Consider the following 23,598-nt stretch of genomic DNA (forward strand, 5'->3'; position numbering starts at 1 on the left):
CAAATACTCCTAAACAACCAATGCATCAAAAGAAGAAAGCAAAGGGGAACATTAAAAAAATCTTGAGACAAATGAAAATGGAAATACAATATATTACAATGTATGGGATGCACCAAAAGCTATTCTAAGAGTGAATTTTATAGGAATATATACCTACATTAAGAAACAAGAAGACCTTGAATAAATGACCTAACTTCATACCTAAAGGAACTAGAAAAAGGACTAAGGCCAAAATTAGTACAAGGAAGTTATGAAGTAACAAAGATCACAGCAGAAATAAATGAAATAGAGACCATAAAAAAAGACAAGATCAACAAAAATAAACTTTTTAAAAGAGATAAACAAAAAAAGAGAAAACTTTAGCTTGACTAAAATATAAATGAGAAACAAAAGAGAAGACAGACATTACAACTGACATCACAGAGATACAAAGTTTCGTCAGAGATAACTATGAATAAATTGTCCACAAACCTGATAACAGAAAGTCAACACAATGGAAAACCTAGAATAACTGGATAAATTCCTAGAAACATACGACCTACCAAGACTGAATCATGAAGAATTAGAAAATATAAATAGACCAATAACAAGGAGACTGAATCAGTAATCTAAATATACTCCCATAAAGCAGAGTCAGATGATTTTTCTGGTGAATTCTACAACATATTTAAAGAAGAATTAACATCAATTCTTTTCAAGTTCTTACCAAAAAAAATCAAAGAAGAAGGAATACTTCTAAACTTATCGTATGAGGCTAGAATTAGTATGATACCAAAGCCAGAAAGGACAGTGCAAGAAAAGAAAACTATAGGACAATATCCGCAATCAACACAAGATGCAAAAAGCATCGTCAAAAAAACTAGCAAACTGAATTGAACATGAAACTTAAAGGATCACAAATCATGATCAAGTGGAATTTATCCCTGGGATCCAAGGATGATTCAACATAAGCATATCAATAAATGTGATAACACATCACATCAGTAGAATGAAAGAATCACAGGATCCTCTCAACATTAAAAAACTTAACAAAATTCAACATCATTTCAAAATACAAACTAAAAAAACAGGGGGCATATGAAAGAAACACACATCAACATAAGAAAAGCCACATATGACAAGTCTATAGCTAACATCATACTTAACAGTGAAAGGTTGAAAGATTTCTAAGACTAGAACAAGACAAAGGTGCCCACTTTTACCTCTCCCATTCAATACAGTACTGGGTGTCCTAGCCCGAGTAATTATGCAAGAAAAACAAATAAAAGGCATCCAATGAGGAAAGGAATAAGTAAACTGTCTGCTTGCAAATGATATAATTGTGTATAGAAAACCCTAACAACTACTCCCAAAACTGTTAGAATAAATTAAGTAAAATTCTAGGATACAAAATCAACACACAGGTATCAGTCACATTTCTATACACTAACAATGAGCCATGTGAAAAATAAAGAAAGAAAATAAGCCCATTTATGAGTACTGAAAACAGTAAAATACTCAGAAATAAATTTTACCACAGCGGAAAAAAGACCTGTACACTGCTAGCTATTGATTGGATTGGCCAAAAAGTTCATTTAGGGATTTTTTTTCCCTTGTATGACAGCTCTGGTAGTGCTTAGTTGTCTTAACTTCACTTGAAACAATTTTGTTAGATGGTATTGTGACAGTTGTCATATAGGCATGTTTTTTTAAAAAAAACATAGAAATTGGTGAATTTTTGTATAGCTATTTTGATATTGAAAATGGAAGAAAATATGCAACACTTTTGGCACATTAAGATTATTTCAAGAAAGGTAAATATGCAACTGAAACAAAAAAAGATTTATGTAGCATATGGAGGTGTTGTAACTGATCAAATGTGTCAAAACTGGTTTTTGAGTCTCATGCTGGAGATGTCTCACTGGCCGATGCTCTATGGTTGGGGTAGAGCATCTGAAGTTGATAAAAATAAAATTGACACATCAGTTGAGAACAATCAACATTATACCACACAAAAGATAACTGACATACTCAAAATATCCAATATTCAAATCAATAAAATTATTGTTGAAAATGAAAAACATGTCTTATTTTACACAAAAACCATACGGACTTTTTGGCCAACCCAATATAAACCACTAATGAAAGAAATTGAAGAATACACAAACAAATGGACAGATATCCAGTGTTTGTGAATTGGAAGAATATTGTTAAAGTGTCCATACTATCCATCACCATCTACAGATTGAATATAATCACTATAAAAATGCAAATGACATTTTCCACAGAAATAGAAAGCAATCCTAAGAACAACAAACCTGAAGGTAGGCATCACACTTCCTGACATCAAACATTGTTTGTTACAAAGCCACAGTAATCAAAACAGCATAGTACTGGCATAAAAACAAATAATCCAATGGAACTGGAGTGGTACCCTGAACAACTGAGCAGAGGATGGGGCACCAGACAAGCAGACATAGAAGGACAGCCATGGAAACTCAAGAGGGCAAGGAGAGGGGATCAGAAGCCAAGACTATTGCCCAGTTTTTAAAAATGGTATTTTCAAAAATGTTTAATACTATGGTAAAAAATACCATGGGTTGGTGAGGAGGAAGAAGCATATGAAACATGATGTTAACAGTTTTTCCTACATTGTGGTGGTATTTTCTTAATTTTCAAAACTTAACATGTATAACTTTTGTAAAAATATGGACAATAGTATATCTAAAAATAAACACTGGAAGGTGAAAAAAGACTCAATGAACTTGAAGATAAATCAACTGAGATTACCCAGTCTGAAGAGTAGAAAGAAAAGTAAACATATGGCCCTGGCTGGTGTAGCTCAGTGGATTGAGCACAGGCCTGCAAACCAAAGGATCACGGTTCGATTCCCAGTCAGGGCATATGCCTGGGTTGTATGCCTGGGTTGCAGGCCAGTTCCCAGCAGGGGACACAAGAGAGGCAACCATACATTGATATTTCTCTCCCTCTCTCCTTCCCTTCCCCTCTATAAATAAAATCTTTAAAAAAAGAAAGCTATAACTTAAAAAAAAGTAAACATATGTATAATGAGTTCCAGTAGAAAAGGAAAGAGAAAAAGGGGCAGAGAGATTATTTAAGGAAATAATGACCAAAAATGCCTCAAATTGGACAAAGGACATGAATCTACAAATCCAAGCTCAATGACCTCCAATATGGCAAATCTACAGAGACCCATAGAAATACACACTATAACTGTCAAAGGCCAAGACAAAGAGGAAAATCTTGAAAGTGGCGATAGAAAAGTAACTTGTTATGTATCAGTGTTCCTCCACGATGTCAACAGCTGATTTATCACCAGAAACTATGGAGCCCAGAATACAGTTGGAAGATATAAAGTTTCAAAAGGAAAGAACTACCAATCAAGAATTCTGTATATGGCATAATTATCTTTCAAACATGTAGCAGAAATCAAGACATTCCCAAATAAAAGCTGAGAAAGCTTCTTGTTAGTTGATCTGCCAGAAGATATGTTAAAGGAAGTCCTTTAGGCTGAAATGACAGGGCATGGGACACTAGTAACTTGACTCCATATAAAGAAATAAAAAACAGGACTTCCGCCAAGATGGAGGCATAGGTGGAAACACTGTGCCTTCTCCCACAACCAAGTTTGAACACAACAAAGGTTCGGAGAACTAGGACACACCCAAAGACCAGAAAACGGAGTTATACGGAAGTCCGACGACTACGAACCGTTCAACGGGGATGGTAAGAGAGGTGGAGCCAGCAGCGGAGCTGGGTCGGGCAGGACAGATCCCCCAACCTAGGTGTGCAGGCAGCCCAGAACCAGTCGGGGTGTGGGGTAGACTGACCGCAGTCGCACATTCGCGCACAGTGAGACGGACCACACAGGCCCCAGGGGGCGAACCTAGTGGTGGAGGGCTGACGGCGGTGGCACACTCGCGTGCAGTGGAACGAAGCACGTGGGCCTGGTGACGGTGGTGGCTGTGGCGCCGGGGCTGCCGCGGCAGGCGGCAGGGAGGAAGCCACTGTCCCTCTTTGACCCCGCCCCCACATACAGCGTCACAACCCAGCGACTTAGTTGCCCTGTTCTAGTGAATACTTTAGGGCTCTGATCCTGCTATGGAACAGGCACGAACAGCCCAAAAGATGGTGCAAGAAGAACTCAAAGTCCCAGAGCCAATAACTCTAAGTGACTGAGAAATTGCCAGCCTCTCAGAAGCACAATTCAAGACACTATTTATCAGGATGCTCACAGAACTGGTAGATTATAGTCACAAATTAGAGGAACATATGAAGGCTAAACTAATTGAAATGAAGGGAGATGCACAGGAAACCAATAGTGATGGAAAGGAAACTGGGACTCAAATCAATGGAATGGACCAGAAGGAAGAATAAAACATCCAACCAGAAAGGAATGAAGAAATGAGAATTCAAAAAAATGAGNAAATGAAGAACACATGGAGGGTTAGATACAGGGGGGTGGGAGGGGGAGAAGGGGGGAGAAGGCACAGAAAATAGCATAGATGGTAGGTAGAAAATAGATAGGGGGAGGGCGAGAATAGTGGGGGAAAATATAGTATCTAAAGAACTTGAGACACGTGGTTATAAACTAAGGGGGGGGGAATGGTGGGGGAGGGAGTATGCGGGTGGAGGGGAATGAAGGGGGGGAATAGAACAACTGTAATGGTATAATCAATAAAATATATTTTTAAAAAAAGAAATAATATACACCAGAAAGGTACTATATAGGTAAATATAAAAGTCAGTATTAATGTATTTTTGGTGTATAACTTTACTGTTTTAAAAAAGACAACATAAAAAGTAATGATAAATACATGCTTATGTGCACAAAATGTAGACAGATGTAATTTGTGGCAAAAACAACATAAAATGTATGGAAGGGAACAGAGCTATATAGGAGCAAAGTTCTGGTCTACTATGAAAACTAAGTTGGTATTAAATTGAACTAACTTCAATAATTAAGATGTTAATCGTAACCCACAGGGCAAACTTCAATAACTAGAGAAAAGAGAAACAAAAAATAGAAGACCTGAACATTAAATCAACTAGACCTAACAAATATATATAACAATCTACCCAACAACAGCAGAAGACACACTCTCCTCAAGTACACATAAAACATTCTCCCAGATAGACTATATTTTAACCTAGAAAAGAAACAAAGAAATTTATAAAGACTAAAATCATACAAAGTATCTTCTTCAATGACAACGGAAAGTAATTAGAAATCCATCATGAAAGGAAATCTGGATAACAACCAATGGGTAAAAAAAGAAATCACAATGGAAATTAGAAAATTCCTTGTGATTAAAAACAATGAGAACACAATATACTAATACTTATGGGATACACATAAAGCGCTGCCTGGAAGGAAATTTATAGCTGTAATTGCCTACATTTAAAAAAGATCTCAAATCAGTGGTAACCTAACCTTCCACCTTAAGGAACTAGAAAAACAAAAGCAAACTATTCCCAAGCAGAAAGCAAATAGTAGAAATTAGAGCAAAGATAAATGAAACAGAAAATAGAAAAAAAGAATCAAATAAACCAAATTTAGAAGGATCTTTGTCCTTTGGAAGAATCAACAAAAGAGACAAACTTTTAATGAGAATGACCAAGAAAAAATATTTTCTCGCTTTCTCTTGCCTTTCAAAATAACATACATTTAGATAGGAAGAACCAGTGAAAAGGCAAAGATTTAAGACAGCTGGCTATTATGTTCCTCTTCAATGACACTGAGAACAAATTATTTGATTTCTTTGCTCTTTACCTCAAAATTGAGCCTATGTACAAAATTGAGATTATGCTTGTATCACCTTTGCAAAAATTAAATGAGATAAGAATTTGTGAAGTACAAGGTCCTACATTCAGTAAGAACTTAAAACAAATATCTGTTGCTAAGTAAGGCCAAATATCGATGCATTATTCACTGTGGCAATATGAGAAACATTACATAAACTGAGATAATCATATAATGGCATAATATGACAGTATTGAAAATATTCACATATAGAATATAACATTAGTTTATTCTTTGATGGTGCTAGCTTTAGTCCTTAAAAGACCTTGCTTACCCCAAACAACATAAAAACATATAGCTGTACTTTCTTTCAATGCTTTTAGCTTCATGCTTTAAATTACTTTGATGAAGCAGGATCTACCTTAATTATCCTACAAATAGCTAGCCAGTTTTTAAAATATCATTTATTCAATAATTTTTTTTTTCTGCTAACCTAAAATGCCATCTTTACTATAAATGTGATTCTTATGTGTTAGATCCGTTTCTAGAAACTTTTAACTGGTCAATTCCACTGTTATTACCACACTATTTTAATTCCTGTAGCTTTATTTTTAAAAGTTTTAATACTTAATAGGAAAAGTACTTCCTCATTATGTTTAATGAGGAACATCTGTATGACTGTACATTATGTAGGACTGTACAAAGAATTTGTTCAAATTCTGTAACTTTACCCCAACAGGACAGAAAAGACCAGTGATTCTCCAAGTGTGGTCCCAGGACCAAGCAGCCTTAGAATCACCTGGAACTTGTTAGCAACACATATTATCAAGACCTGCCCTAAGCTTACTGAATCAGAACCTGAGGGGGTGTTAGCAAGGGAGGGAGATCAATCTATGCTTTAATAAAGTGATTCTGGTGCATGCTCAAGTGTAAGAATCTGTGTACTAGACCCTAGCATTAACCAATCAATTGGCTTTTAACAGATTCAACTAGTCTTCCTGGAGAACTTCACTTACATTTGCAGTTCTTTAACCACTATTCATATTCACTTTCAGCCCACACCACTGGGTTGAGTCACTAAAACTACCATGAGCAAAGATTCCACATACAAAGTCATTTTTCATAAAGACAAAAACATGCTATTCAAAACCTTTAAATGCCATAAGACACTATTTCTGAACCATTTTTGGAAAACACTATGTATGCAAATGCACAAAGAAAACAAATATTAAGGGATACTATACTTTGGGTTTTTTATAAAGATTTTATTTACTTTTAGAGAAGGGATGGGAGGGAGAGGGGGAGAAAAACATCAATGTGTGGTTTCCTCTCGAGTGCCCCCTACTGGGGACCTGGCCTGCAACCCAGGCACATGACCTGATTGGGAATCCAACCTGCGACCCTTCGGTTCACAAGCCGGTATTCAATCCACTAAGCCATGCCAGCCAGAGGGGATAACATACTTTTAACAGATGACAAAGGGCTAATACCACCAATAGTTTTTATAGTTCAAAAACACTAAAGCAATGGAAAAATGGGTACAATATATGAACTGACAATTCACAAGAGCAAATCTTAATGGCGAAACATGAAAAGATGCTCAAATTCATTATTCTTCACCTAAGTGGCAACTAAAGTAACAAAGATATCTGAGATTCTATCATAGAATCAAAAGTTTCACCAAGTAAGGGCATATATACAAGATCACTTAATGTAGAAATCATTGTTCTTAACAGGAAAAACATGAATATGCATTAGTTGAGAAATAGCTGAATTATGACAAATCCAAACTACGGAAATATATAGCCATCAAAAGCAAATGACTTATAGCTATACAGAGTGACTTAAAGGTTTCAGGAACAACTATAAAGGACACGTGGACAAAACCAAGGAGGGGGCATGGAAGCAAGGGAGGGAGGTGGGTTTGGCTGGTGTGGGGGTGAGTGGAGGGGGGTAAATAAAGACAACTGTAACTGAACAACAATAAAATAATTTTTAAAGTATTAAATAAGAAAATTGAGATGTAAGTGTCCTGCCTTTGTAATTTAGTAACAAAAATACCCTAAACATGTCACTATAATATAAAGATAAAAATACATACAAAAGGATACATTTTAGGTTATGGGAAGATGACCCAAGAGGAAAAAGCCTGCACTGAAAAAAATCATGTGATCATATATATGTATTTATATAAAGTAATATATACAGTTGTAAAAGAAAGTAAAAAGGAATGTCACATAATTTATGTTCTCATAGCCATCTTCAGTGATCAGTTTTATTTATGATGTTTAGTTTAATCCTAAAAACAATTAAGTAGATATCAAAACCCCCAAGTTACAGATATATAAGCTGAGACTAATTTGATCTGTTGACAGAACTAGGACCAATTCCTAAACCCAGGTTCTTAGCTACATGCAAGTCAATGTACATGTTTGTTGCACAGGGCAGATATTAACAAAGAAATTCAGATTCGGGAAGCTGTCTATCAAGAGACATGAACCAAAATGTCTATAATGACCACTGTTACAAGAATGAAAGTTACATATCAAAAGGAAGATGTAGGGCAAAGCAGCCCACATCAGCAAGTTATATTTTTATAGAAATTTTACAGTTTAGAGAAAAACAAAGTTTTAAAATTAAAACATTTTTTTCTTTTACCGATTCTAGAGAGAGGGGTAGGGACAGAGAAAGAGAGGGAGAGAAACATCGATGCCAAAGAGAAACATCAGTTGCCTCCTGCAAGTACCCTGACTGAGGAGGACTGAACCCACAACCTGGGCATGTGCCCTGACCTAGAACCACGCCTACAACCATTTGGTTTGAAGGACAACTCTCAACCAACAGAGCCACACAGGCCAGGGCAAAGTTTTGAAATTTTAATGGAGGCTATTACTAATGGCAGCTACTATTACTAAACACCTAACATATTATCTCTAACCCTCAAAAACCTGTAATTCTTTTACTTGTAACAGCAAAGAATCAAGCCCAAAATAAATTAGCAAAACTAGCAATGTCCTGTATCTGTCAAGATTCTAAATTGTCTAGGACTAGAAAGCAACCTTCAATCTTTCTATTTTAGCCCAATTCAGAACAAAAAGAATAAATCTGTCCAAGTTAAAAGGAGTCCAAAATAAGGAGGAACATAATAGCAAACATTTAAGCAATTCTTCCTGGGGATAGAATGATCCAAGGGAAGAAAAGAACATGATAATCCTGACTCATCAAAACAACAGCAAAAGAAAAATCGCACACTTTGCATGTGTGCCATGTAAAAGTACAGTCTGCATCTTATTTTTTTCCTTTCTCAGTGGTCAGATCACTTAATTTAATTAAGTACGAAATATGTGAAATAACAAAATAAACTAACAAACGTAAGAAAAACAGGTTCATAGGTATACAGAACAGACTGATGGTTGCCAGAGGGGAAAGGGACTGGAGGACTGAGTGAAAAAGGTAGAGGAATTAATAAGTACAAGTTGGAAGTTACAAAACAGACACAGGGATGTAAAGTACAGCTTAGGAAATGTAGTCAATAATATTGTTAATAACTATATATGGTGTCAGATGGGTGCAAGGGTTATCATGGGATCACTTATAAATAAATGTCTGACCAATAAGCTGTATACCTTAAACTAAAATAATATTGAATGTCAACTGTAATTGAAAAAAAATTAACATAGAACTCCCCATATAATATATTAATAAAATATATGTAAAAAATTCCTACTCTCAGATATTAAGAGTATTACATATAATAGGTATTAAGTCAGGTAACAACTACACTACAGTACATACGAACAACAGTCACTAGAAATATATCTGCGAAGAGTCATGAACAATTCTCATATTTAATTACCCAAGTAATATATAATATACTATAGTTATAAAATATTCAAAGTAGAGAACAAAAAAGTAAAACTTACCCATCTTCTCTCCAAATTCAATTCCCTTTGTCTACGTTTACAATTAGGTATGTAACTCAAAGGATTTTATTACTCTAGTTTTACTTTTGGACTTTTGAAAAACCATAAATGGGGATCTTCAACTACTTTTTTTGCTAAGAGATCATTTCATTGATATCTTTCAGGGTCACACGTAGGCATATAGCATGTTAAATATAATGTTTCAAAATTCTTAATCAACAGTGGTACAATAAGAATACTCATGCATACATTTTCCATACCATTTGAATTTGCTTGTAACATAATTTCAAATGAAAAGTGATGCCAAAATACCCTACAAAAGGGTATTCATATATCAATAGTCTGTAAGTACCTGTTTCCCCACAACCTAGACAACCTACCTCACTTCAATGTACATTTCACATTTCCCCTGAGTACTCCTAGTGCAATCTTTCCATGTTTTAGTAGCCAATTTAGAGAGAGGACAAGGGAAAGGGAAAGAAACATCAACGTGTGGTTACCTCTCGAACACCCCTAACTGGGGACCTGGCCCACAATCCAGGTATATTCCCTGACTGGGAATCAAACGGGTGACCCTCTGGTTCGCAGGCCAGCACTCAATCCACTGAGACACACCAGCCAGGACTTAGTGGTCAATTTAAAAAAGAAAACAGAACTTTGTATTCCTCTGTGAATCATCTACTTACGTGCTTTTGAATATTTTTCTACTGGGTTACTTACATTTTTGTTCATTTATAGAAGCTATTTACAAATTATTTCTTTGTTATATATACCGCAAATATTTTTTCCAGTTTAAGAGTTCGTCTTTTATTTATAACTCTGTTATATAGAAATTTCAATATTTTAACATGCTAAAATCTGTCAATTTTTAAAATAGCCTCTAGGTTTATTCACTTTCTTAAAAAATACTTCCTCACAAATGACCTTATAAGTTGCCTATATTCACCTCTAAATGTTTCTAAGAGTAGAGAGAAGAGATGATCTAAACACATTTTTCCCTCAAATAGACAACTGCCCCACTGTTTTGATCTTAAGGCTTACAATTTTATTCTGCAGACATAATTGCCTATTCCTGTGCCAATTAAAGAACTTAAAACCCTGACTCTTAATCTATGTTTTCTCAGATTTCTTTTTGTGCATTTCCGCTTTCAGTTGATGCTATCAACAGGTCTCCACTTAACCAATTTGACAGATTAAGTGCATTTTCCAAGCCTTCTGTAAAACACATTGGTTGATGCAGCCTGTGTAGGCAGCCCTTTACTGCCACCGTTATCTGTATGTGTGCCAAAACAGGCTTACTTGTCCCCAAGCTCATTTATGACAAGTGCATGTATTATAATGATGTAATCTTAAAATACTATGTAAAGTAATGATTTAAACTGAAAAGGGAATTATTTTATAAAAACTAAGCTGAATATTTTGCAAAGACTAAAAGGCAAGGTACTAAAGTAAAAATACTGTAAAATTAGGGAAAAGAGATTCAGGGGCAAATCACAAAAATTTGTAATTCTGTATTTAGGTTCCTTTACTAACTGAAGTCTTTACATTGTTCCTCCACTTTAAGGAAATCACAGATTACAGCTGTAGTTTACATAAGTAAGGTAACAGACTGTCTCTTACTCAAAGTCCTTGGTTCTACATTAGAAAGACAGGTAAGTAAACTGACACTTGTGTTTTAGTTTTTAATTTCATCAAAGAGAGCCTCTAGTATACTACTGAGTCTTCCCATGAAAAGATGACACCTGTCTCTGTTAACAAATTTAGATAATCTTTTAAATCTGTAAGTAAAGGTTTAGTTTTGTTTTATCAGATCTTAACTATTGCTGGTTAGGTTTATTTTCTTTTACTTACTTATATAAACCATCTGACCCATTATTGCCATTTGCATTGCTTTCTCTTCCCCAAAGCTAAGACTTCACTGATATCTATCTTTTGTTTTCACAAAACTACATTTTGCTTTTATGTATACATTTTTAAGTTTCAGAAATGGTACTCAATAATAAACATTTTTTAGCTCTCCCCCCGACTTGGCACTTTTTCCCATAGTATGCATGTACCATATTTTACTTTCAACCTACTAATAATGGACACCGAGATTGCCTCCAAGTTCTCCCTACCACAAAGATGCAATATTCTCACAGATGTCACCTTACAGAATAATGTGATTATCTTTGGGATATAGACTCAGGAGTACCAGTCTACATTCATACATACGGGTTCCTATGGCCTCAGATGCCTGCTAGCACTTACCATAATACAGTTTTCTAATTTCTGTTTATCTGATACAGCTTATTTCATTTGTATTTCTCTAATTGTTAATGAGTTTGAGCATCTGTTTAACGTGGTGAATTCCCTGGTCTGTGAATTGTCTGTCCATATCCTTTGTCTGCTTATCCTTGTTGATTTGAAGGCACTCCTTGGATATTCTGCATTAACAGTCCTTGTCAGTTTCAAAACAATGCTTAAAAACCTCTCAATCTATCACCAGTCTATTAACTTTTGTCTTTGGCTATGCTGCTTGATGTTGTCCCCAGACCAGCTGCTATTCCACCAACTGTTCAAGTGTTACAGGTCCATGACAAAATGAAATTGCACCAGAATGTTATTCAATCACATCAGTTCAATTGATTATCAATTGTTCAAATGATTTTTAAAAATTGTTAAGTACAGTTTTCTGCCCTTTTCTCCCACCCTAGCCCAACCCCCCCAGCCCTCCCCACCTCCATCCTGCCTCCACCGGCCCTCCTGCATTATTGTCCATATGTCCTCTATAATGAGGAGCTTTTGTTTCTGTATACTAATTGCTTACTTGGTCACCTCACTGTACTTTCATTAGTTAATAATTTTGTATCTCCCCAGAAACCCAAGAATCTCAATCCTACAACCTACAAATAATGAGTTTTCACTTTTTATTTGTAATCTTTCTTTCTTTCTTTACTCTTGTTGTACTGGTTAGGACATCTACTACAAAATTAAGTGGCAAAAGTTAATAGGCGGTATTTTTGTGTGACTTTTGAATCAATGGAAATGCTTTAAAAGTTTTTCCATTATGACTTCTGGTAGATAATTTATAAACTTTAAGTTTCCTACAAGTTCATATTAGTTTTTATTAATGTGCTGAATTTATTCAATGGTTTTAAAACATCTATTGAGATACAGCTTCTTTTTCCTTTTAACTGTTACTTGGGGGATCCAATATTGAACTGTCTTGCATGTTTTAATAGTAAGAGATAATATCTGCAATATGTAAGAAAACAGGTTGCATACCTCACCTCTTTGTACATATTTGTAAATGCAAGAAGAAAATATTATCAAATCTTAAAGGGGATACCATTTGTTATAGGTGGTTAATATTTACTTTATACTTTCCTATATGCCCTAGAGAATTTTCACAATACTGTGTTACATTGGTAATCATACAAAAATACTTTAAAGTAATCATGCACTTAGTAACGGCCTAAAACTTGAGCTATTATTTGTGAGTTAACTGTTAATCGGTTTTTTAAAATCAGCCTTATAAATTTTCTTCTAAGAAAGCTCTCTAGCAATGGCTATCTCTCTTAAACCTGAGTATGTATTATCAATTTGGCTCTAGAAACATTGGACAATAGTTTGGTTGAACTAAACTTCTGAGAGCTTTTGCCTTTAATTATAATTACTACCACTGCAAACCAATTCTTGAGCATAACACTAAGTACCTTAAATTTTTTTTACCCTGAAACTACTCTTATGGTAGATATACTAAATTCCCAGATAAAAACTCTTATCAAGGCCCTGGCTGGTGTAGCTCAGTGCATTGAGCGCAGGCCTGCGAACCCCATGATCGCGGTTTGATTCCCAGTCAGGGCACATGCCTGGGTTGCAGGCCAGTTCCCAGCAGGAGGCACACGAGAGGGAACCATACACTGATATCTCTCTCCATCTCTCCTTCCCTTCCCCTCTAAAGATAAATAAATAAAATCTTAAAAAAACCCTCGTATCAAAGTTAATAAACAGGGCCAGCACACAAATTGAGATCTTTTATTGCACCATATTTCCTTCCAAAGTAGAATCTGATTCTGAACCTCCTTTCCAGAGAAAGTCGCCATTTTTGAACAAAGAAGAGATTCTGCTTTGTGAGCAGAGATTCATGAAATCCCTTAAAATTGTTCCATTATCTGAGTATATTTCCTAGGTTTTTTGGGGAACTAGCTAAGTGGGCTCTAATAGTTCTACTCATTTAGACTAGTAAAGCTAACTTAGGGACTCCTATCCATTTTGACACTGCAAGAAACACTTGTGAAGAAGTGCTACATGGTCCAATGTCTGTCCCCTTCCAACTCTGCATGCATGACTTACCTCTGCCAAATGTTGCAGCCGAGTTAGCAGTGGGGTTCTCTTGTCAGATCCAAGGCGTGTGATGTAATTTGATCTTTTGCTAAATACATACAGAAGGTTAAGGACTGCCAGCACCACTTGCATATCAGAGGAAGCCAATAAAGTTGTCAAATGCTATAGGGGGAAAAAATGGAGGGGGGGGGGTTAAATTCATGGTATCAAGCACACTAGGCCTTGAAAACTTAAAATGCCAATGTAGATTTGTCAACATTTACAAAGCTATCAAGAAGTTTAAGGATACACACAAAAAACATTTATAACTATTTGAGCATCTACAACACAAGAAACTTACAATCTGGCAGCAAGTCAGAAAGTCCAATAAAAGCTATAAAATGGAACTGATCAAAACTGCACAGGCATCCCCACAGGAAGAAACATTACAAAAACAAAACAAAACACCCCCCAATGTGGTATTTTAATACATAGTGGAACTCAAGAATACTCTCGAACTAGACTAAAAGTGATGTAAAAGAAAAATAACTTCATGCTCCTTCTGCATCCTTTATGACAAAAATTGAAATTAATTAAAACACAGCGCCCTCCACACAGAAGAAGCTAAAGATACCAACACCTGGTGGCATATGACTGTTACAGCACAGTGTACGTAACATTTCATATGCCTGTACAAATCTATAGTGATCTATACAAATAGAGTACAAATTTATACACTGTAAAATCTATAGTGTTTATTTGGATTTTTAAACATAATCAAAACTCACTGACATATTGAGGCATTTGGTTAACACTAAAATCAGTAGCATGCACCATATTCTGCCGTGTATAATGCACTCCTGTGCATAACCTACACTCATGTTTTGGTGCACATTATACACAGAATTATTATGCCCTGTGCTATGTGATTATTATACCCATGTATAACATGCATCCTTAACTTCCCCTCAAAAATTTGGGCAAAATGTGGTAACTCAAGTGGAAATGAACCCAGGTATTTCCGATTGCTGATTATCCCAAAGACCATGGACTTCCAATTGCAGCTAATCTGTTTCATCTTCAACAGACTGCTTATCCATTCCCCACTAAAACTCTGGGTGGTAGGTCTTCAGTTCAGTAGTTCCACTTCTTTTCCTAAGCTATTTTCTTTTTGCTTGTTTGTTCTGATTCTGTTTTTGTTTTCTAAAGTCTTAGGAAAATTAACACACAACAGGGCACTTAACCAATTGTGATAGAAAAGTCTAAAGCTAGGCTAAAGAAAAAGAGTTTCTATTATAGTGATTCTGACCAACTCAGAAGCTCATGGATTCCTGTGCCCACTTTTAGATTCCTGTGCACAGGATATTCCTGTGCAATATCCTGTTATATTTATAGTTTAAAAGTAATTTGAGGCTGCTCTAATAACATGGAGAAAAGACCAATTCCTGCAAATTCCTAAGAATGCTTCAATACACGTATTACAGTCTCATTAATTTCTTGAATCTTAAAAGGCAGGATAAAGGTGAGTATAAAGAATTTTCCCATCGATCCTGTGAAGGGTATCTATATCGAAGAAACATCCTACTATTGTCTCTGATGTGGAAAATCCCAGAGTTCCATGAAAGGAAATGAAAAGGAAAGAAGTAATTCTCAGAGAATAATAGCAATTTCCTTATTTCAGGACATAAACAATTCTAGTTAGGAACAGATCACACAGGCCTGAAACTCTCCTACCTCTATGGAACTGTACAGATGCCGGGAAAAGCTGTATTCAATGAGCAAGGCTGTGAAGTTCAACACAGCCAAGAGAAGCATTTTCAGCTGTTCTTTTTCTGGTCGATCACACACAAGCATCCATGACATATTCTCCACCGTCTGTCCGGCATCTGCCAGAATTCCATCAAAGCGGTCCAATAGATCCACCCAGTGATATAACTCACACTGGAGAAAGAGAAAGAGGAGGATGAGAATAAGGTATTTGTGTGGGTGCACTGTTACAATGAATTGCTACGCATGATACCTAGACAAGTGCACTTTCCATCTTTGTTTGGAGCCACGTGGATGTGAGTTCATTGTTATATCCAAAGTCTCTGTCTACATATACTACCACCAGTAGATGCCACAAAAACCCCTTTGCTAATAATCCTCTGAGGGAGAATTCTGGCTACCTTCTGAGGTCTACAAGCACAGGGACTCTCCCTGCCAGAACTGATTTCATTTGAAGTGTTCATTTTTAGTTATTGAAAGAAGATTCTTTTAAACTAAAATTAAAAATTCTAAGGCTATTTTCAACTTGTACTGTCAGAAATTTTGCAGTTGAGATTCTTTATCAACATCCATGCAAATGTTCCTCTTCCTCAGCTAGCAAAATTTTCCTCACGTTTCTTTGCTTTCAAAATTTCCTTGGCAACCACTCACAGACTAAAAGCTACTGATCTAGAGCTGTGCTATGCATATACTAAATGCTTATTAAGTAACTGCTGAATGAAGCTACCTCATTATGGCTCCTCTTTCCATATCAGAGCATACAAAAAGATGTACTAGTCTAGGAAGCCCTATCTTTTGGGAGCAGTGGTTCACTTACCTTTCCAATGTTCCATGTTTTAATCTGTTGCAGTTCCAAGAGGAGTTGCTCATCATTACAAACTTTGAGTTTGTCTATTAAGGCTCTGCAGTCTGCAGGCTAAGAAAAACAGATATTCACAAAGGGTGTTTTGGAAGATAAGGGAAACACAAAGAAGAAAAATGGGAAAATAAATCCTTAAGCCAACACACTCGGAAATTTAACTTTTGATAGAATAACTACTTAAGAAAAGTGGAAATTTGCCAGACGATCCCTTGGGATTAAAATGGAAATCTTATAATGAAACAATCAATCCGTCTGTGCATTTTTAAAACTCAGGTAAACTTTAGATTAGATGTAGACAAACTACTTGGAAGGATACAGACAACAGAGTAAAGTAAACAAGCTAAACATCAATAAAAACAAAATGAAGGAATCTGTACCTCAGTGTGAAAGTGAACCAGAGTGCCTGATAAGGAATGGTGAACCAGAAGAACACTGAAAAGCCCTAGTGAATTCACAGTTAAAGGTGAAGATTAGCATTAGCAATATTTTTCTGTAACATCAAACCCTCCAATTGTAGGAGGGCAAAGAGTTTCTGAACTTCAAAAAACCAGGACTCTATTTGTACTTAGGGTCCCCATTTCCATACACTGGAGCTCTCCTTTACCAATGGAAGAGCCTTTTTTCCAGGTAAACAAGGTGTGGATTGAGAGTTTATAGTCAAGTCTCTGAAAGTGAAGCAGGGGATACACTGGGACAGATGGCAGTCGGAAGTAATTCCACTTGCTCTCTAACTCTGTAACAGCATTACAGTATATCCTGGGATGGGTCTAGATTTGGAACCGAACAAACGTGGGTTCAGTTTTTAACCTTGATGTTTACAAGCAAGTCCAACCTCTAAGTCACAGTTTTCTTACCAGGGAAACAGACCTAATGACTACCTCAGAAATATGAAGCTCAAATGTTTGCTACATACATGAAGTGCTTATCTCACATAATAGGAGCTTAAATATTGTTAAGACAGAATACTATTACAAAAAGCAAGGGCTTTGGAATTGGGTAGTTGGTAAACTACCTCTCTGAATCCCACTCAGTATCCTCTTCTGAAAAATGAACAGATACCACCTATTTATCCAGTGATGTTTCTGTGAGATTTAAACCAGGAACATTTTCAGCATTCAAAATAGAACATGGGAACAATAAGGGCTTAAAGATAATGGTTTTCCTTTGGCTAAGTCCCCAAACTTTTCTTCCTCTAAAGTGAGCATTATTGAAGAGCTACTTCAAATTTCTATGGTAATTAAATGTATGCAAAGTCCTTGGCATAAAAATCCTTCCATAAACCAGGCATGCATTTTCCCCCTCTCTTCTTGAAGTCATACAGGTTGAAGGAGAGGTAGTGAGTAGTAGAGACAGGAAACATAGGAGCCTGAACCATCTGCTCATGCAGTGCATTTGTGCCTAGTGTCAAATATATCACCTCAATTATAATGGAATGCAGCTATGCAGATCCAATTTTGTGATTCTATGGGTTAAATAACACCCAGTTCATGATGAACATTTGGGGCTTGTAATCACTTGGTATAGATATATCATAATCAGGCATTCAGTCTTTTATCAAGGTCCTCCAGCAAGCCAGAAGCTATTTTTCTGAATGCTAGAATAGTTGTTGGCGGGGGACAGCATGGCTGAAATTCTAGGGGTCTTAGCTGTGAATCTCCTATTGGGCTTGCCAAAGGCAAGAACATAGCATCTTGCATCTAGCATAGCATAGCTTTACATAGCATAGCATCACATAGCATCTTGGCTGACACCTAAGTCAGATACCTGGATCTACTAGGTTATAACTAACATCCATATAGTAGGGTGTCTTGCAACATAGCCTGAACCTTTTGCAGAATATTTTCTACATCCTGACTTCACTATCACTTTAGATGTGATCCGGTAAGTGGATCATAATAGCATACCCAAATGCGGTATGTTAGCATCAACTCCAAAGAAGTGCCACATATGCGGTTCCTCTTTCTTCATGACGTGTGGTACAACGTGCAACAACATGTTTCTCACTTTAGAAGGGAAATCTTAACATTTCCCAGACCTCTGCACCCCTGGAAACTTTACTGATGTGGCAGGCCCTTAAACTTCAAAGGGTGCCCTCTGGAACACATACGTCTAAGGCAAGAGTGTCAAACTCATTTTCACGGGGGCCACACTAGCCTCATGGTCGCTTTCAAAGGGCCGAAAGCAATTTTAGGGCTGTATAATGGAATTACTCCTTAACTAGGGGCAAGGAGCTCTACATTCAGCCCTTTTAAGGCAACTACGAGGCTGATGTGGCCCCCAGGGAAAATGAGTTTGACACCCCTGGTCTAAGGCATCTAAGTTGTTTGTGTTTTCTGTTCACAAGATCCAGATACAATAACATCATAGCTATCAATTTAACATGCTAAAATGATGTTCTGTTTCATCAGGAGTACCTGAGTCTCTCTGGACCTTGCAGTTTACAGAATGCACCAAGGATGAAAGTTTATTTTTAACATCTTGTCCCTGCTACATAAATGCAAACTGAGTGTGAATTTCCTTACTTGTGGTAATGTGAAACAAAGCATTTCCCAGCTCGATGGCTGTGTACCAACTGGCATGGTTAATATTGATTTGCTCCTATAAAGATATAAAATCAAGGGGAAAAAATCCTTTGCACAGCTGCTGATACACAAAGGAATATGAATATTCCTTAATGAATATCTTTCTTATGCAGCCACTATGGAAAATTGTGTGGCGGCAACTCAAAAAAATTTAAAAAATACAACTATTTTATGATCCAGCAATTGCACTTCTGGATTATTTTTATCTGATAAAAATGAAAATACTAATTCAAAATAACATATGTACCCCTATGTTCACTGCAGTATTTACAACAGCCAAGTTATAGAAACAATCTAAGTGTCCAGTGACAGACAAATGGATAAACAAGATTTGGTATACACACACACACACACACACACACACACACACAATGGAATACTACTCAGACATGAATGAAGTCTTGACATTTCTGACAACATGCTAAGTGAAATAAGTCTAAGTGTCCACTGATGGACAAATAGACAAAAAATATTTGGGGTATTTGTGTGTGTGTGTAGCAATACTACTCAGCCATAAGTGAAATCTTGCCATTTGTGACAACACGGTAAGTGAAATAAGTCAGAGAGATAGACAAATACTATATGATCTCACTCATATAAGGAATTTTTAAACTAAAAAGCAATTCAAAAAACAAGCTCATAGATACACAGAACAGACTGGTAGCTGCCAGAGGCAGGGAGTGAGTGAAATGGGTAAAGGAGTCAAAAGGTAAAAAAAAAATTAAGATTTAATTTAAGTTCATAAATGTCATTCCCTGACTGATGTGGTTCAGTGGGTTGGGTGCTTTCAAGGGTCACCAGTTTTATTCCCGGTCAGGGCACATGCCTGGGTTGCAGGCCAGGTCCCCAGTTGGGGGCATGCGAGAGGCAACCGACTGATGTTTCTCTTACTCACTGATGTTTCTCTCCCTCTCTGAAAATACATACATACATACATACATACATACATATATACATGTCTTTCTTAAAAATAATACCTAGTATTGACCACAGCAAGAAGAAATTGGCATGCTGCTCAATAAAAATAGACATCTTCAAGTCTTAAAAACATACATAATCAAGGATCTAAAAATTCTACTTTGAAGAGCTTATGCTAAATAATTTGCTAGCAGATATCAAATGTTCTGAACCAGAAATTTGTATACAGTTGTGACTCAAGGAACAAATCCTAAAACTCCACAAGGGAAAAGAAAAAAAATTTAATTTGCATTTCTCTGATTATCTACAAAGTTTAATTATTTTGAAATGGCTATGTACATTTTGTCATTGGGATATTTATCTCTCTTACTGATTTAGCTACTAAAGTATTACCTACATTGGGTTATAAATATTTTCCTGAGCTTATGTGTCTTTTGATATTGGATATAGCACTTTACATTCCCATTACGTGTCAAGTTTTTTAAGAAGCTTTCTTTCTGCTCTTCAGTTTCCAAAAATATTTGAGTACATAATTGTCAAAAACTCTAGATGCCAAAGAACATAAAAAATATTTGCAACAAATATGAAAGACGTCATTTCTAATATGACATTAAATAAAAACAAACTGACATAAGATCAATAAATTTGAAAATGTATGTATTAGAGCATGCAAATTAGAACAGTGAAATATTCCTTTGCCACCTAGTAACAAAAATTTAAGATGCTCTATAATGCTGCAGAGGCTATGGGAAGACAGTGCCTCTCAAACTCATTAGTATAATGCTGAGTGAAAAGATCAGGAGAACTACCCATTCAACAATCCTTTAAAGACTGAAGAAATACAGTAAAATATTAATAGTGATATCTCTAAGTAATACTTGCTAGGTAGGCAGTTTAAAAAAAAGTGGCCTGTATTTAAAAAATGAACTAACTGCCTTGGCTGGAATGGTTCAGTGGTTTGAGCGCTGGCCTGTGAACCAAAGGGTAGCCGGTTTGATACCCAGTCAGGGCACATGCCTGGGTTGCAGGTCAGGTCCCCAGTAGGGGGTGTGAGAGAGGCAACCACACATTGATGTTTCTCTCCCTCTTTCTCCCTCCCTTCCTCTCTCTCTAAAAATAAATTTATATATATGTATGTATGTGTATATATATTTTTTAAATAAAAGAAAATGAACTATCTGATTATGCAATGAGGGAGGAATTATCAACCCTGTTTTACAGATGTGGAAACCCAGGCAAGTTAATGAACTCTCAGTCACAAAGATCTGGTAAGACTCAAACCCATGTCTAATTCCAAAGCTTGTGCCCTTTGAACTATATAGCATATGGGTCTATAAGAGAGTCATAACAATTCAGTGCTTTCTTTACCTCAAACAGCGTAGCCTAGCTGACAAGAGTATTGGACTGAAGCTGGGATTTCTACTGCTGACACAGGATCAACTGACATGGCTAACCAACATGCAGGTTAAGCTGAATTCTATGATTACGGGCGAGGGGCGGGGATGACAATCAGTGATACAGAAAGCTAAAACACTGGCCTCACAAGAAATCTAGTAAGAAAGGTGTTATCACTACAATTTTCTAGAAAATATTGAGAAAGATCCAACAAGTATGGAAAGGATTTTAACCCACATCTGCTCTTTCCATTATACCACACAGCCTTTTAGTACACAGAAACAGCAGCTAAAAAGCCTACTTCAGGTGTATACAGCTACAAACTGTTTAGGACTCACTTTCCACTGGTTTCCAGCTTATTCGCTTTTTTAGTCATAGGAAGTTTAAAAGAAAATTTGACTGCTTCAATACAAGTTACTCTTTTCTTGCACTTTGTATATGTAAGTGATGATATATTTGGAAGATCAGTATAGTAAAATGATTGCAAGGATTTTTTTCTGAAATAAAAAAAGAGCAAACTTTTGGATACTTACAGCCTCAGTTGGTGTCTTTTTCAGTTTAGTCCTGTCTACTTTCATGTTTTCGATTTTCTATTTTATGATCTGAAAAAGTAAATCCAAAAAGAAGTGACAATTAAAGTTGCAATCTTGAACTCTACAGGCTTGGACACAGACAATGTAGAATGAAGAGCATGCAAAATGCTTAAGGTACAAATTCTGGAGTTACAATGCCATGCCAATTGAGAGGCATGGCTATGAGGTGCGGGTAGGTAAAGAATCTCTCCAGATAACATTGGCCCACAACCATATGTTGCAAAAGTCTATAATCAATTTAAGCCAAACTCAAACATCTTTTTTAAACAAACCTCTTCAACTCATAATTGGAAATAAAGTTCAATGTTTTCAACACCTCAAGATGGGAAATATCCCTGCAGTTTTCTGGAAAATTCAGAAATTCCATCTCTGGTAATTTAGCCGAAGAAAATCAGGAGATGTACACAAATATTTAACCACAAGAATCCATATTGAATGTCCATGTATAACAGTAAAAAATTGGAAAGGATCAAATTGCCCACAACATAATTGGTTTAAAATGAAACATTATACAACTGTTAAAAATATTGCATAAAATTATATAACAGCACACAAAGATGCTCATGATGAATAAATTACAAAACAGAATGAACAGTATAAACCTATGTCTAAAGAATATAGCTAGATATGCATTAAAATGTTAACTCATTGCTAACCAAAAGGATTATGTTTCATTGTTTTATTTATGCATCATTGTATCTTTTACAGTTTTAACCAATAAAAATACATTAATTGTATCATAAAAACAAAGGCAACACAATACTTAGTTTTTAATTAGAAAATGAGGTATAAGACTCACTAGAAATGTCCTGAGCACAGAACTAAGGCCACGTAATTTGGAAGGCTCAAAAGTGAATGAACAATAATTTAATTAGACCCATAGTATAAATCTAGGTGATCTTTGATGGCAGACAGGCCCTTCAAGATGCTCTGGCCAAGGCTCTGGAAGAAATAAAGGTTTCTCCTATTAGCAACTAGGACACATGAACAGAAGTAGAGGTGAATTGCAAATGCTTTACACACCAAAGATTCTGCTGCCAGTAACATATTTGGTATACAGCAGTCACTGGAGGTCAATGTCCTTCCCCCAAGGAGGTTGTCATAATATAAAGACAACCAAGCACAAGTATAAATTTTAGGCAACTTTTGACCTAGATTTAGTCCAACATACTCAGTAAGAAAGGTGTTACCTTCCCACAGTACTTAGTACTGTGGAAATAACATATATTTTCTTGTGCAGCTGGCAACCATTCAACCAATGGGCATTTAGCAAGAGTTGGAGAAAATCCAGAGTATGTTCTAATGTTTCTGTAGAGATCATTCCTGAAGAAAAAAAAAAGATGTTTTCCCTTTATAGCTCATATATAAGGTGCATGATACCAGATTACTTTTTTAAAAAATCACCTCAGCATCTAATAGAAAATGAGCAAACTTCCTGCTTTAATAACTTCCAAATATCTAAAATGAGGTCAACAGGATTCTAGCAACAATCCAATCCACGTCATGG

General features: G+C 36.1%; 1 protein-coding gene across 16 annotated transcripts in view; it reads right to left on the bottom strand.

Moving 5' to 3' along the window:
- HUWE1 (HECT, UBA and WWE domain containing E3 ubiquitin protein ligase 1) overlaps nt 1–23,598 on the bottom strand; it is a 157,602-nt gene that overhangs the window by 102,525 nt on the left and 31,479 nt on the right. For 13 of the 16 annotated variants that reach the window (XM_037033754.1, XM_037033749.1, XM_037033750.1 and 10 more), the window contains 5 exons: nt 22,891–23,033; nt 22,032–22,100; nt 16,559–16,657; nt 15,709–15,915; nt 14,005–14,157 (listed from right to left, as the gene is read on the bottom strand). In XM_037033754.1, coding sequence (XP_036889649.1) covers nt 14,005–14,157; nt 15,709–15,915; nt 16,559–16,657; nt 22,032–22,076 — 504 coding nt within the window. In that variant the 5' untranslated portion in view covers nt 22,077–22,100; nt 22,891–23,033. The remainder of the gene's footprint in view (nt 1–14,004; nt 14,158–15,708; nt 15,916–16,558; nt 16,658–22,031; nt 22,101–22,890; nt 23,034–23,598) is intronic. The other 3 variants (XM_037033746.1, XM_037033744.1, XM_037033747.1) reach the window with 1 other exon arrangement.

Source organism: Sturnira hondurensis, unplaced genomic scaffold, assembly GCF_014824575.4.
Source record: "Sturnira hondurensis isolate 20B ecotype Veracruz unplaced genomic scaffold, ASM1482457v3 Scaffold0021781, whole genome shotgun sequence".
Lineage (NCBI taxonomy): Eukaryota > Metazoa > Chordata > Mammalia > Chiroptera > Phyllostomidae > Sturnira > Sturnira hondurensis.